General features: G+C 52.8%; 1 protein-coding gene across 1 annotated transcript; it reads left to right on the top strand.

Moving 5' to 3' along the window:
* The first annotated feature begins 949 nt into the window (after positions 1 to 949).
* On the top strand, positions 950 to 7,634 carry GATA1 (GATA binding protein 1). The gene is made up of 6 exons (XM_039218269.1): positions 950 to 1,027; positions 4,617 to 4,853; positions 5,362 to 5,739; positions 5,842 to 5,987; positions 6,557 to 6,682; positions 7,161 to 7,634. Exons 2-6 carry the CDS (start codon positions 4,634 to 4,636, stop codon positions 7,530 to 7,532), a joined length of 1,242 nt encoding a protein of 413 aa, XP_039074200.1. The 5' UTR covers positions 950 to 1,027; positions 4,617 to 4,633; the 3' UTR covers positions 7,533 to 7,634.
* Positions 7,635 to 13,013: the final 5,379 nt, after the last annotated feature.

Below are 13,013 nucleotides of genomic sequence, written 5' to 3' on the forward strand. Positions count from 1 at the left end.
CTCTGTCTTGCCTTTCTTTCTGTGCCCCTCTCTGTCTCCTTGCAGCTGTGTCACTTTTTCTGTATCTTCCCATTTTCATCTCTCTCAGTCTCTTTCTGTCTCTTGCTCTCTGCTCCTCTCCCTTCTCTATACCTTCAGTTCTTCCCTTCCCCCACCCTATCCCATTCCTCAAGAACCCGCAGAAAAACCAACCCTGGGTCCCACCTGTTTCCCGCCTCCAAAGCAGCATGGCGGGCAATGAGTTGAGGCCGCTGTCCCTGGGTGGCCCCCCAGCCCCGCCCCCCATCCCAAGACAGCCTGTTACCACGGAGCCAACAGCCACAGTCTCCTCCATCTGATAAGACTTATCTACTGCCCCAGGGCAGGCCGGAGCTGGCGTAAGCCCTAGTGGGGCACTGAGTGAGTGTGCCCCTGCCTCCCGCCAGTCCTGGCCTGGGCTGGCCCTCAGGCTGAGCTTGGGTCGTCAAGATGTCCCATGGCTTCTGGTTCAAATCCCACCGAACCTCTGTGAGTCTCATTCTTCCTGCCTGCAAAATGGGTAGTCACATCCCTCCTCTACCTGTGGCCAGGAAGATTCATGTATATAAGGGCCAAGCCTGAACCTGACCCAGCACACAGTAGGAACTTTGGAACCATTCACTTGAAAGGGCTAGTGGAGTCATAAAACTGTATCTGGTATTTTCACTTTATCTTGTCTTCAGCATACTTTGTTTGACTGGACACTGAAGTCCATGGGAGTCCAAGTTGAACAGGGTCCAAGAATCCATGGGGTGGGCAAATGGGGCACAAGAATGCCTCCACCGCCCAAGAGGTGCCCCACCAGCAAGGAGCCCGCCCTCTCCCCTGGTCCGCTCCACCCACTGGGGCACCAGCCACTCCCTGGGGAGGAGGGAGGAGGGAGAGGGGAGGGAGGGAGGGAAGGAGGAAGGGAGCCTCAAAGGCCAAGGCCAGCCAGGACACCCCCTGGGATCACACTGAACTCGCCACATCCCCAAAGCGGCTGAACCCTCTGCACCAACCAGCCCAGGTCAGTCTCAGCCCCCCGAGGGTCCCCAGCAAGGCAAACCCCAGGCCTGCTGCCCCTCACCTCAAGGCTATTCCTCCAGCCTGCTCCAGGCTCCCCAACCTACCGCTGGTCCCCAAAGTGTCTACCACCCCTGAAACCCTTCACAGCTCCTCAAAACCACCTGTCTTTCTAACCCCCCATCCCCACCCCAAATCTACCCCCAAGCCCCACCTCTTTCTTCCCTGACTCTCATCCTCTTCTTCCAAGATACCTGTTCGCCTGATGCCTTAACTCTGCTCCCCACACCCCATCTCTGCTCCCTACAACTTGCCTTTATCCCCCAAGTCCTATCTCTGCCCTGAATCTGCTTTTCACTCACCTGGAGTTGTTTCTATCTCTGAGTTATCCCCAAAAGCTCCCTTGTGCTCCCCCATACCTGTCTCTGCTTCCCAAGCCCTAGTCTGCTCCCCATCCTGGTTTCTGCTCCAAATTCTCCAGTCCCCTGAACCCTAACTCCATCCTCTTATCCTCATCTGTGCCTCCCAAACCCCGTATTTGCTCCGTGTGACTTCTCTCTGATTCCCCCCAACCACTACTCTCTGCCAACCCCTGCCCTGCACACCAAAATGTCTGTCATTCCAAACACCAAGTCTACTCCTCTAAGTCTTTCCTGCCACATGAATCCTCATGCCTACCTTCCCTAAACCCCCATCTCAACCCCAAAATATGTCTCTGGCCGCCCAGATCTCCTCTGGCCCCAAATCTTTCTCCACTCCAATTCCATCCTGGTTCTCAAATTCCTCCTTTGTTTCCAGAACCCATCTCTATCAGACACATTCTGGCTGTCCAAGCCCATCTCTGACCCCTAAACTCTCTCTGTGCTCCAGCAAAACCCATGAAACTCCCAAACTTGTCCACAACCCTCAGAATCCATCTCTGACCCCCAAACAACATCCCCAACTTAACTTTATCTGACTCTCAAACTTCACCTGAGACCCCCAATCTTGTCTCTGCTTTTCCAACCGGTTTCTGATCCCACAATGTGACCTTTCCAATTTGTCTCTGCTCCTCAAACCCCACATCTGCTTTCCCTAAACTCTACAGCTATACCCCCAACCTCTCCCTGACGCAACTCCCTATCTGACCCTCAAATTCTACCTCAAAGCCTCCCAAGACTCATCTGCTCCCAGACCCCATCTCTGCTCCCTTCAGTCCCAAGAGACCCTCCCTTGAGGGCTCAGATAGGGATGTTACCTGGGGTGAGGGGCTGGGCCGAGGGAGAGTTGAGGGTGCCGGCCTGCTGCCTGCTGCCCGTTGGGGCAGCACTTACTCTAGTGGGGCAGCTGATAAGGAGCTTTCATATCCCCCAGCCTCGAGATAAACTTTATCTCTGTCCGGAGAGTGATAACTGGGGGTGGGAGGGCTGGGCCCCTGCCACAGGAGGGGTGGGCAGCCCTGGACCCGCCAAGGTGCTAGGTGCAGGGATGTGGGGCAGTGGGGCTCGAGGGAGATCATGGGGGTAGGGGGTGAGGATAAGGGGGGATAAAGGAACAGTGGTGACAGAAATGAAAAGAGCAAGAGACAGGCAGACAGAGAAGGAAGGGAGAAACAGAGAGAGAGAGAGATGGAGAGAAAAAGCAATGGAGAAAAAAAGCAAGAGATAGACATAAAGAAAAAAAAGGAAAAACGGAAAGAGAGATACTCAAAGGAAGAGAGATGGGAGGAAAGTGAAGGAGACGCAGGAAAAGAAAAAGAGCAAGACAGGAATGGAGAAGGAGATACTCACAGACAGAAAGAATCATGGAGAGTCAGAGAGAAAAGAGATGGAAACTGAGAAGAGGAGGCAGACACCTTCTTCAGGGACAGTGAGCAGGGACCTTGGCGCCTAGAAGTTGGTGGCAGACAGAGCCATAGGCTCATCTCTTTGCCAGCACAACCCCCAACACTGAACACAATCTTTAGCGTGTTCACACAGCAGGTCACGTAGGCTGGAGGTCTGAAGATGACCTTCCACTCTCTCTCCATCACTCCACACCACGGACAGGGAAACTGCCTTCAAAACCACGGGGCAAGTCAGGGGCAGGGGTAGGTTTTCTGACTCCTCACCTGGGCTGTGTGCAGTGCGGTATGGGCAAGGACGTGGGACAGACATGGAAATAAGGCCCTAGGGCTGAGAGAGCGAGAGCAAGAAAGGGAGAAAGAGAGTAAACAAGCAAGCAGAAAGGGACAGAGTGGGAGAGAAGCAAAGACATTCAGAGATGTGACTGGAGAGGGAAGGAGAAGAGAAACAGAAAGAGATAAAAGACACAGAGATAAAAATGGAGAGAGAGAACCAGAAACAGAGACATGGAAAGGCAGAGAGAGGGAGGGAAAACATCAGCTATTTGTAAAAGCACAGAAAGAGGGAGGGCAAGATACATCATGGTAGCCTAGAAAGATGGGAGAGAAATCTAGGAGGCCAGGCTGGACAAGAGAGAGTGTCACATAGATATACACACAGGGAAGGACAGAAACCAAGCCGCCATCTCACAGGTCTGAGCTGGGCCCCTGTCACCACCTCCTATCTGGCAGATGGGGAAACTGAGGGCTGGGGCTGGTGGGGACTGAAGGAACCCAAAAGCAGAACTATGGCAGACCTCCCCAGGGCAGAGAGTAAGAGTAGGGGGAACACCTCCCACCTGTCCCCCTCCTCAGAGGAAGCCAGTGGCCTTGGGGTGATTTCAAAAGTTGGGCGGGGATGGCAGAGATAAGCAGTGGGGGGTACTGACCCCCCCATGGAGCAGGGAGGAACTGAGGGGGCCCTCTGTCTGCAGACCCAACGGAGGTGGGGGAGGGAGGAGTCAAGCCGGAAACCATGGGTTTCTGAGAAAGTCAGAAGATGCAACAGATAGGGATGAAGTTGGGGAGCACAGAAGGGTGAACCCCAAGGTCCCAGGGGTGACAAGTTGTTCAAGGGACTCTGGTTCCGCACCCCGGTCCACCCCACCCAGAGTCCTCTAGAGGGGGAGGAGAGAGAGAGGATGGCAGCAGGGGGGAAAGAGGAGTAGGAGGGGAGAAGACAAGGCGAGGAGAAAGAGAGGAGCAGAAAGAAAGGAAGAAGAGAAGGATGAAGGAAAAGGAGGGGAGGAGAGAGGAGGAAGGGGACAGGCAGGAGGGAAGGAGAAAATGAGGAGGGGAGGAGAGGTAGAAAGGGGAAGAGGAGGCGGTGGGGGCTGAGGAAGGAGGAGGGAGAGGAGGAGGAGGCGGAAGAAATGGAGGTAGAGAAGAGAAGGGGGACCAGGGAGAGGGGATGAGGGGAAGGGAGAGGAGGGGGAGGCAGGAGCGGGAAGAGGAGGAAGACAGGGAAGAGGAGAAGAAAGGGAAGTTGTGGGAGAAGGGAAAAGAAGAGATGGGCCGAAGGAAAGAGAAGAAAGGGAAGAGGAAGGAGGGAAGAGGGAGGGGAAGAAGGAAGGAGGGGATGATAGAGGGGAGGACAGAGACATGTGGGCCAGGGAGGAAGACAGGAGGGCTGTGAAGACAGAGGGAATGGAGCAGGAGGGGAAGAAAGGAGGGAAGGAGTGGGAAGGGAGGGAGGATTTCAGAGTCTGAAGAGCCCCTCCTGTTCTCACAGATCACACCCGAGGCCCCATGGAGTTCCCTGGCCTAGGGGCCCTGGGGACCTCCGAGTCCCTGCCCCAATTTGTGGACCCTGCCTTGGTATCCTCGCCACCAGAGTCAGGGGTCTTCTTTCCCTCTGGGCCTGAGGGCTTGGATGCAGCGGCCTCCTCCACTGCCCCCAGCACCGCCACCGCTGCGGCCGCAGCACTGGCCTACTACAGGGACGCTGAGGCCTACCGGCACTCCCCAGGTAACTCCTTTGGGTGGCTGTCTTAGCACTGGCTCCATGCTCTCTGGGCTGCCATGGTGACCCTTAGCTGGGGCAGAATCCCACTAGGAGGTCATCTTGAAAATAGCCGGAAACCTTCACATGGCTGAGCTAACCACTTCCCCCAGCTAGGTCCAGACCTGGGAATGCCAATGCTCCCCAACTGCGGTCTTGGGGTAGCCACACTGGAAAGCAGTGCTAGAAGTAGGCGGTGGTGGCCCTCGTTGTCAAGTGATCCATGGGGCTCCAAATCCCAACAGTCACCCTCAAAGCCCATTTAGAAATGGGTGGAGGCTACTATAGCTTCCAAAGTGACCAGGGGGGCTTAGGACCCAGCAGTTACCCGATGGCCAGCAGTTGTTCTGGTTGCCTGTGGGAAGACTGGAAACCTGGCCACTATGTTGGGGTTCTTGGGCACCACTGCATCCTGAAAGCAGGATGGCTTCAGACTGATCCTTCCTTCCTTCCTATACCCACCCTCCACGATAAGTCTTTCAGGTGTACCCACTGCTCAACTGTATGGAGGGAATCCCAGGGGGCTCACCATACGCTGGCTGGACCTACGGCAAGTCGGGGCTCTACCCTGCCTCAACTGTGTGCCCCACCCGCGAGGACTCCCCTCCCCAGGCCACAGAAGACCCAGAAGGCAAAGGTGGCAGCAGCTTCCTGGAGACCTTAAAGACAGAGCGACTAAGTCCAGACCTCTTGACACTGGGGCCTGCACTGCCTTCATCCATCCCTGTCCCCAGCGGTGCCTATGGGGGTCCTGACTTTTCCAGTACCTTCTTCTCTCCCACCGGGAGCCCCCTCAATCCAGCGGCCTATTCCTCCCCCAAGCTTCGCGGAACGCTGCCCTTGCCCCCCTGTGGTGAGGTCCCCAAAAAGGGAGAGGGAGGATGAGGTGGGGGGGCATCCAAGGCAAAGTTGGGCTGAACCTGGGCTCCCCCATTCCCTCTGTTCACCCCATCAGAGGCCAGGGAGTGTGTGAACTGCGGAGCAACAGCTACTCCGCTGTGGCGGCGGGACAGGACGGGCCACTACCTATGCAATGCCTGTGGCCTCTATCACAAGATGAACGGGCAGAACAGGCCCCTCATCCGGCCTAAGAAGCGCCTGGTAAGACCCCAGGCCTCTCTGCCTCCACCCAGGAACTACTGTTCTCACTCTGTGCAGGGATCCCTGTTCTCATGCTCTATGAGAACCCATAGCCCCTATCCCTTCCCCATCCATACAGGAACCCAGCTTTGCACAGGGATGCCTATCCTCAACCAACCTTCATAGGCTACATGCAGGAACCCTGTCCTCTCCCTGCACAGCAGTGTTTTTGTCCTTGGCTTCACACTGGAATCACCTTAGGACGCTCCGAACCACAGGGGCCTGGGCACTCCCTTAGACGTGTTGATTTCATTGGTCTGGAGTATTGCCTAGACATCATGATTGCTTTCAACCCCGAGTGATTCCAATGTATGGCCAAAGTTGGCCATCACTGATGGAGTCTCACCCCCAACACCAAGATCACCCATTCTGGCCAGAAGGCCCTGTCCTGGCCCCATTCAGAACCCAGTCACAGCCCTGCAAGTACCTCTGTTCTTGCCCTGCACAGGAAGCCCGACCTTCAACCTGACCCTTACCTCTTGGATCCTCCACCTCGCAGTGGGCTGATCCTCATATTCTCTCTCCCCCAGATTGTCAGCAAACGGGCAGGTACCCAGTGCACCAACTGCCAGACAACCACCACGACACTGTGGCGAAGAAATGCCAGCGGGGACCCTGTGTGCAATGCTTGTGGCCTCTACTACAAGCTACACCAGGTTCGCCCTGCCCTGACCCTCAGAGCCTCCCCCCTCCCCTGCCCCTGTTCCACCTCCACCTATGCTTCCCCTCATAACCCTCTCTTCTCCTTTTCTCCCCCCTTCTTCCTTCTCTATTCCCCTCCTCCTTGGTCCTCTTCCTCCCTCCTCCATTCCTTCATCTCCTCACTCCTTTCCACTCCCTCCTTTCCCTCCTCCCTCCTCTATCTCCCTCTTCCTCCTCTCCAGCCATCAGCTAACTGCCACTCCTCTGCCCTGCAGCTCCATCAGTCCCAGATGCTTTCCCAAGCCCAGGCCTCACAACCTTGGGGTTTCTTAGGACAACACCTGCACCACACCAGGGTCACGCTCCCCTAGTCCTTGAACCAATTCTCTATCCTTAAAGAAGTGGGGTGGAAGGGTGGAGATGGCCTCCCTTGTCAAGACACAGAGGCAAAGATGTGGATTTGGGAAACATCCATGGTCTCCCTTTTGGCAGGTGAACCGACCACTGACCATGCGGAAGGATGGTATTCAGACTCGAAACCGCAAGGCATCTGGAAAAGGGAAAAAGAAACGAGGGTCAAGTCTGGGAGGTACAGGAGCAGCTGAAGGACCAGCTGGTGGCTTCATGGTCGTGGCTGGGGGCAGCGGTAGTGGGAATTGTGGGGAGGTGGCCTCAGGCTTGACACTGGGCCCATCCAGTACTGCCCATCTCTACCAGGGCCTGGGCCCCATGGTGCTGTCAGGGCCTGTCAGCCACCTCATGCCTTTCCCAGGACCACTGCTGGGTTCACCCACAGGCTCCTTCCCCACAGGCCCTGTCCCTCCCACCACCACCACCACTGTGGTGGCCCCACTCAGCTCGTGAGGGCACAGAGCATGGGCTTGAGGCAGGGGTGGGGTCCCTCTTCCATGTAGCCACCAGTCTGTACAACCCAACCCTCTGGGCCCCAGACATCCCCCGTCCTGGACCTTCAAAGCTTTTGTAAAATAAAACCACCAGAGTCCTGAAACTGGAGGTGTGAGTCTGTGTGAGACTGAATAAAGAGCAATGGTAGATAGGGTGTGTGGCAGTGTCTGGGAGTGATGACAGCACAGGGCTACAACGTACGGCCATGTGAGGCTGAGGCAGCATATGTGACTCTTCACGACTGTGCATTACGATGTGCAGGTGTAAACAGTGTATGTGAAATTGTGTGTGACAGCCTCTGGGTTGTGTGAGATGGCATGTGTGGCCACACACCACGGCGTGAGATGCAGTGTGTGACAGAGGAGGTGAGGCTTTGCAAGATGGTGTGCGTGACACCAGGTGACGGCGAGAGGCAGGGCACAGGTGACTGCATGAGAGGATATGGAAGTGCGTATGTGACGGCGAGTGCAGAAGAAACACGTGGCATTGTGTTGGTGTGACTGTGCACCACCGTGATCTCTGAGACAGAGTGATGGCATACGTAGGGGGCACAGAACTTGATGGAGGGGCGCCTGGGTGGCTCAGTCGGTTAAGCGTTTGACTCTAGATTTTGGCTCAGGTCATGATCTCATGGTTCATGAGTTCCAGCCCAGAATCGGGCTCTGCACTGACAGTGAGGGTTTCTCTCTCTCTCCTTCTCTCTTTGCCCCTCTCAAGCTTGTCCTCTCTTTCTCTCAAAAATAAATAAATAAACTTAAAAAAAAAGGAACTTGATTGATACACGTTTGGAATGCTGAACAAAGACTAGACTGTGGTGGGTGGGTGGTATGTGGCAGCATAACAATGTGACGCTGAAGGTCCGCACACCAGGGGTAGCTCTGTGGGGCTAGTAAGTATTCCTACGCAAGGCTGTGTGTGTATGTGAGCGCGTATCATGTGACATGTGCCATGTCACGGTGTCTCTGAGTGCCTGACGATGTGAGCAGCTCTGTGTATACTTGTTCATGGAAGTATCGACATGTATAGTTTCAGCTGGTCTGAATGACGGACCCCCTTCCAGAGGACAAAAGGCATGTGCAGGACAGGAAAGAGGGGAAGGGTGGGGCTGGAATGGTTGTCGGCAAGAAAGTCAGAAGGCCAGTGAAGGACCATGGGGTTGTCCGTGGGCCTTCCCTGTCATTCATCTCTTATCTCTCTCAGCCCAGCTCGGCCTGCAGCTCTGTGGGAAATGGTAGAGAAGGAGAAGGGAAGATTAGGAGAACAAAATAGCATCTGGGGGTGAATATTTAGACCTCATAGGTGGGGGAGCTCCCCATAGTGCCAACTCCCTCTCCAACACACCTACTCACCTGGGCAAATGGTTCTCCGCAGAGTGGAATCTGTTCTTCCAAAAGGGAGAACTCTTGCATAGGAGCATGCGCTGAGTAGGGTGGCATCCCAAGCCAGAGAGGTTAAGTGGCTCACTTGAGGCCACACAGCTGGTGACACGGGGCCGAGCCAGGCTGTGTGGCTTAGCGTCCATACTTCCCAGCAGCTCCTAACAGCAAGCAGCACCATTTGCTGAGTGTTCATGTGGGTTGGGCAATGGCTGGGAGGCTTCAGTTGCTTTAGTTCACGAACTCCTGCAAAAAAACACTCCAAAGAAAGGAAAGTACACTCATCTTACGTTTTCATTTTACTAATGAAAGAGTAAGGCTCGGAACTGGAGTAACTCCCCTTGACCACACTGAGTTTAAGGAATGGATTTTGGATGGGGTCACTTTCCCCCGATGTGAGTCTTGCTCACACTTAACCGGCCTCTCTCTCCCTCTCACCACTCACTCCTCAATCCACTTAAAGTTGAATTTGCTTTTGGGCTGCTTCTCTTTATGGCTTTCTCCTAGATCCCCAGAGAAGAGGACTGAGGGCCCACATGCCCTAAACACAGTAGGAGGTAAGCAGTTGTCCTTAGCACAGTGCTTATGTAGCTAGTCATCATTTCAGCCCACTGCGGAATCACAGCAGGCTATGCTCATTACAGGGACTGTCCAGAACTGCCCTGACCTTATTAAAGCCTCCTGCCTGCCTGGCTACTCCATAGAACCCCAGCCCTCTCACCTTGTAGGAACCTCTGTCCTTGTCTTGAATGGAAACCCCTCTCAGAACCTGTGCTGGAAACGTGCCTGGCCCCACCTTGTTCAGGGGCCCCAGTCCTCACCTCCTAGAAAAATGGCTGCCCTAGCCTGATACTCTAGGGGAACTCTTTCTCTATTTAGCAATGGGAAACCCTTCTGGGGTACCCTGGATAGGAGTATCAGCCCTCACCTTGCATAAGAGGAAGCCCCATCCTCCCATGGTACAGGAACCCCTGACATACCCTAGTTAGGAATCTGTGAACTCACACTGTAAGGAAGCCCTTTTACCATTTCTTTAGAAACACCTGTCCTGACCCTCTTCGGTAATCTCCATCTTTCTGTAGGAATCCTGCCTTGACCTTACACAGGACATCTCTGTCTTCACATTGTACTGGAGCTCAGCCCTCCAGATAACATTTTAGAAACACTTCAATCACCATAAAATCTAGTTCTAACCATTTTTTAATTTTTATTTTTGAGAGAGAAAGAGCATGAGCAGGGAAGGGGAACAGAGAGACAGGGACAGAGGATCTGAAACAGGATCCATGCTGACAGCAGACAGCCCAACGCCAGTCTCAAACTCAGGAACCATGAGATCATGACCTGAGCCGAAGTTGGACGTTTAACTGACTAAGCCACCCAGGAGCCCCAATAAAATCTAGTTCTGAACCCCTACTTGACTCTCTGCAGAAACTCCATCTTTAACCTCTCCAGGAACTGACTGAATATAGAATCTCTTGCCTTCACTGTTGACAATGCCTCCCCCCCCCCCATCGTCACTCTACACAATTCCTGGTCTCACAAGAACCCATGTTCCCACTCTTAACATGAACTTCAGTTTTGAACTTACATAGAAAGCCTTCCTTAAAAAAAAAAAAAAGAAAGAAAGAAAGAAAAGAAAATCCTTTCCTGACCCTCTACTTTAGGCCCAGACCTCATCTTCTACAGGTACCTATGGCCTCACCTGGCACAGGACCCACACACACTGGAAAGGGCTTCCTATCCTTACCATGTGTTCGCTCCACAACCTTGACCCTCTACAGGAAACCTTGCCCACAACTATACTGGAACCCTCTGACTGGACTCAGTAGAAAACTTTTCCTATCGATAGGAATCCATAACTTGCCTCACAGGAATCTCCAACCTGATCCTTTATAAGAACTTCTAACCCTGCTTTCTGGAAATATTCTCTTGACCCCAAACAGGAAGCCCTGATGTGACTCGGACAGCCCTGGCCCTGGCCTTGCCCTGGAAGCCCCACCCTCACCCAGTACAGGAACCACTATCCTTCTGTGGCTACCACACTGGACATCACAGCTCTTTGGGGTGTATAGAATCTTGTAGCAGGCACTGCTATTGGCTCATCAAACCTGTTTTCCTAAGCTTATTCACTTTTCTGACCTCCTTTACAGTTAGATGTGGACATGTGACAGAGTCCTGACCAATGGCATATGGGCAATGATATACACCTCTTCTGGGCCTGGCTCATAAAAACCTCTCGTGGAATCCTTCACTCTCTCTCCTTCCCCATCTACCAGCTGAATAGTGAGAACCCCAAGGACTCAAAGGAGAGAAAGCCACAAAATGGAAGCTGCCTGAGTCCCTGAACGACCAGTAATAAATATTCATATTGGACGTTGTATGATCAAGAAATAAACATTTGTTAATCCCCTAAAATTCTGGGTTTGTTACAGAAGCTAGCATAATTTAGCCCTATTTATAAGTTTCTTGATTGAATCTAGACATAAACACCTGTTCCTATGGTCTACATTAACATAGCTCTGAACCTGTACAGACACACCTGTGCTGACTCTGATCTGGACCACCTGGTCTCTTTGTAAGACCCTGTCATAATGCAGTCTAAGGAGCACCATTCTGAACTTACAGGGGTCTAGTCTGGAGCTCTCCAGAAACAACTGTCCTGTCCTGTATAGAAACCCCTGCTTGGGGACACCTGGGTGGCTCAGCCGGTGACCATCCTACTTCAGCTCAGGTCATGATCTCATGGTTTGTGACTTTGAGTCCCATGTCGGGCTCTGTCCTGACAGCTCAGAGCCTGGAGCCTGCTTCAGATTCTGTCTCTCCCTCTCTCTCTCTGCCCCTCCTCCACTTGCATACATGTGCGCGCTCTCTCTCAAAAATAGATAAACATTAAAAAATTTTTAGAAAGAAACCTCTGCTTGGTTCAGTAGAGGAACAAAACTATATAAACTACAGGAATCTCTGTCCTCACTCTGCCCAGGAACACAGGCTGACCCAGTAGAACACCAGAAGTGACCTGATCCTGTCCATGAATCCCAGTCTTCACACAAAAGGAATACCTCTCCACAGGATGCATGGAAACTCCTCACTCCTCCTGTAAAAGAATCCCAGCCAGATAAAGGAAATCAAAGACTGACACTCCACAGCAGTATCAGAAAACTATAGCCTTCAAGTCAAAGCCAGACTTCAGCCAATCTCTACATTTTTAAAGGGAAAGAAAGAAAAGGAAAGAAAATATGCCACAGACGCCATTATATGGCCTGAAAAGCCTAAAATATTTACTATGTGGCCCTTTACAAAAAAAGTTTACTGACCTCTACTCTTCAGGAACCTGTCTTCTGACCATACAGAAAAATGAACCATGGGTTTTATAGGGCTCCCTACTCCATTACTCTGCAGGCATCAAACCCCCAGAATGTTCCCCAGTGTATCTCTTTGGGGACATCTCATATGTTCTCTTTGGTGAATGTGGGGGTTTAAAGGTCTTAGGACTTGATCCTCTTCCACTGGGACAAAAAAAAAAAAAAAAAAAAAAACATGTTCTGGTAGGAAAGGAATGGAAAGAGAAGGGTGGGACTGGGGTTTTCAAAATGGTCATAGGGCCAGGCTACTGGGCGGTGGGGCTGTCAATCTGTTTGTTAGTCAGCGATGCTGAACCCCAGACCGCTTATCTCTTCTGCCCCAGCCTACAGCCCGGTAGGAAATGGTGAAGAATGAGAGTGGGAGATTAGGAGGGCAAACCGGCCTCCTGCGGGGTTGATATTTAGACATGTAGACAAGGGGTGTGAGGGAGCTGGAGGGGCACACTACCCCTACTTCCCAGGCACACGCTTTCTATTAGAGTTTGGGGGCAGAGGTTGCCCAGTGGAAGGAGCTGGAGGAAGAACTGCTGTCCAAGAACAACTCCCCTCCTTGAGTCCATTCCATCCCTAGGCACTATTATCACAATTTGCCAGATGAGGAAACTGAAGCACAGAGATGTTCAGTAACTTGCCCAAGGTCACATGGCTAAGTCGCGTAACCTCAGTTTCCTTATCTGCGAAGCAACCTGAATAATAGGAAC

Source organism: Hyaena hyaena, unplaced genomic scaffold (assembly GCF_003009895.1).
Source record: "Hyaena hyaena isolate Hyena2069 unplaced genomic scaffold, ASM300989v1 scaffold_754, whole genome shotgun sequence".
In the NCBI taxonomy this organism is placed as follows: Eukaryota; Metazoa; Chordata; class Mammalia; order Carnivora; family Hyaenidae; genus Hyaena; species Hyaena hyaena.

Excerpts from the sequence above, each read along its gene's own strand:
- GATA1 (XM_039218269.1), top strand. The coding sequence starts at position 4,634 with ATGGAGTTCCCTGGCCTAGGGGCCCTGGGGACCTCCGAGTCCCTGCCC. Across the intron at positions 4,854-5,361 it reads GGCCTACCGGCACTCCCCAG|TCTTTCAGGTGTACCCACTG; the intron begins GTAACTCCTTTG and ends CTCCACGATAAG. Across the intron at positions 6,683-7,160 it reads TCTACTACAAGCTACACCAG|GTGAACCGACCACTGACCAT; the intron begins GTTCGCCCTGCC and ends CCCTTTTGGCAG.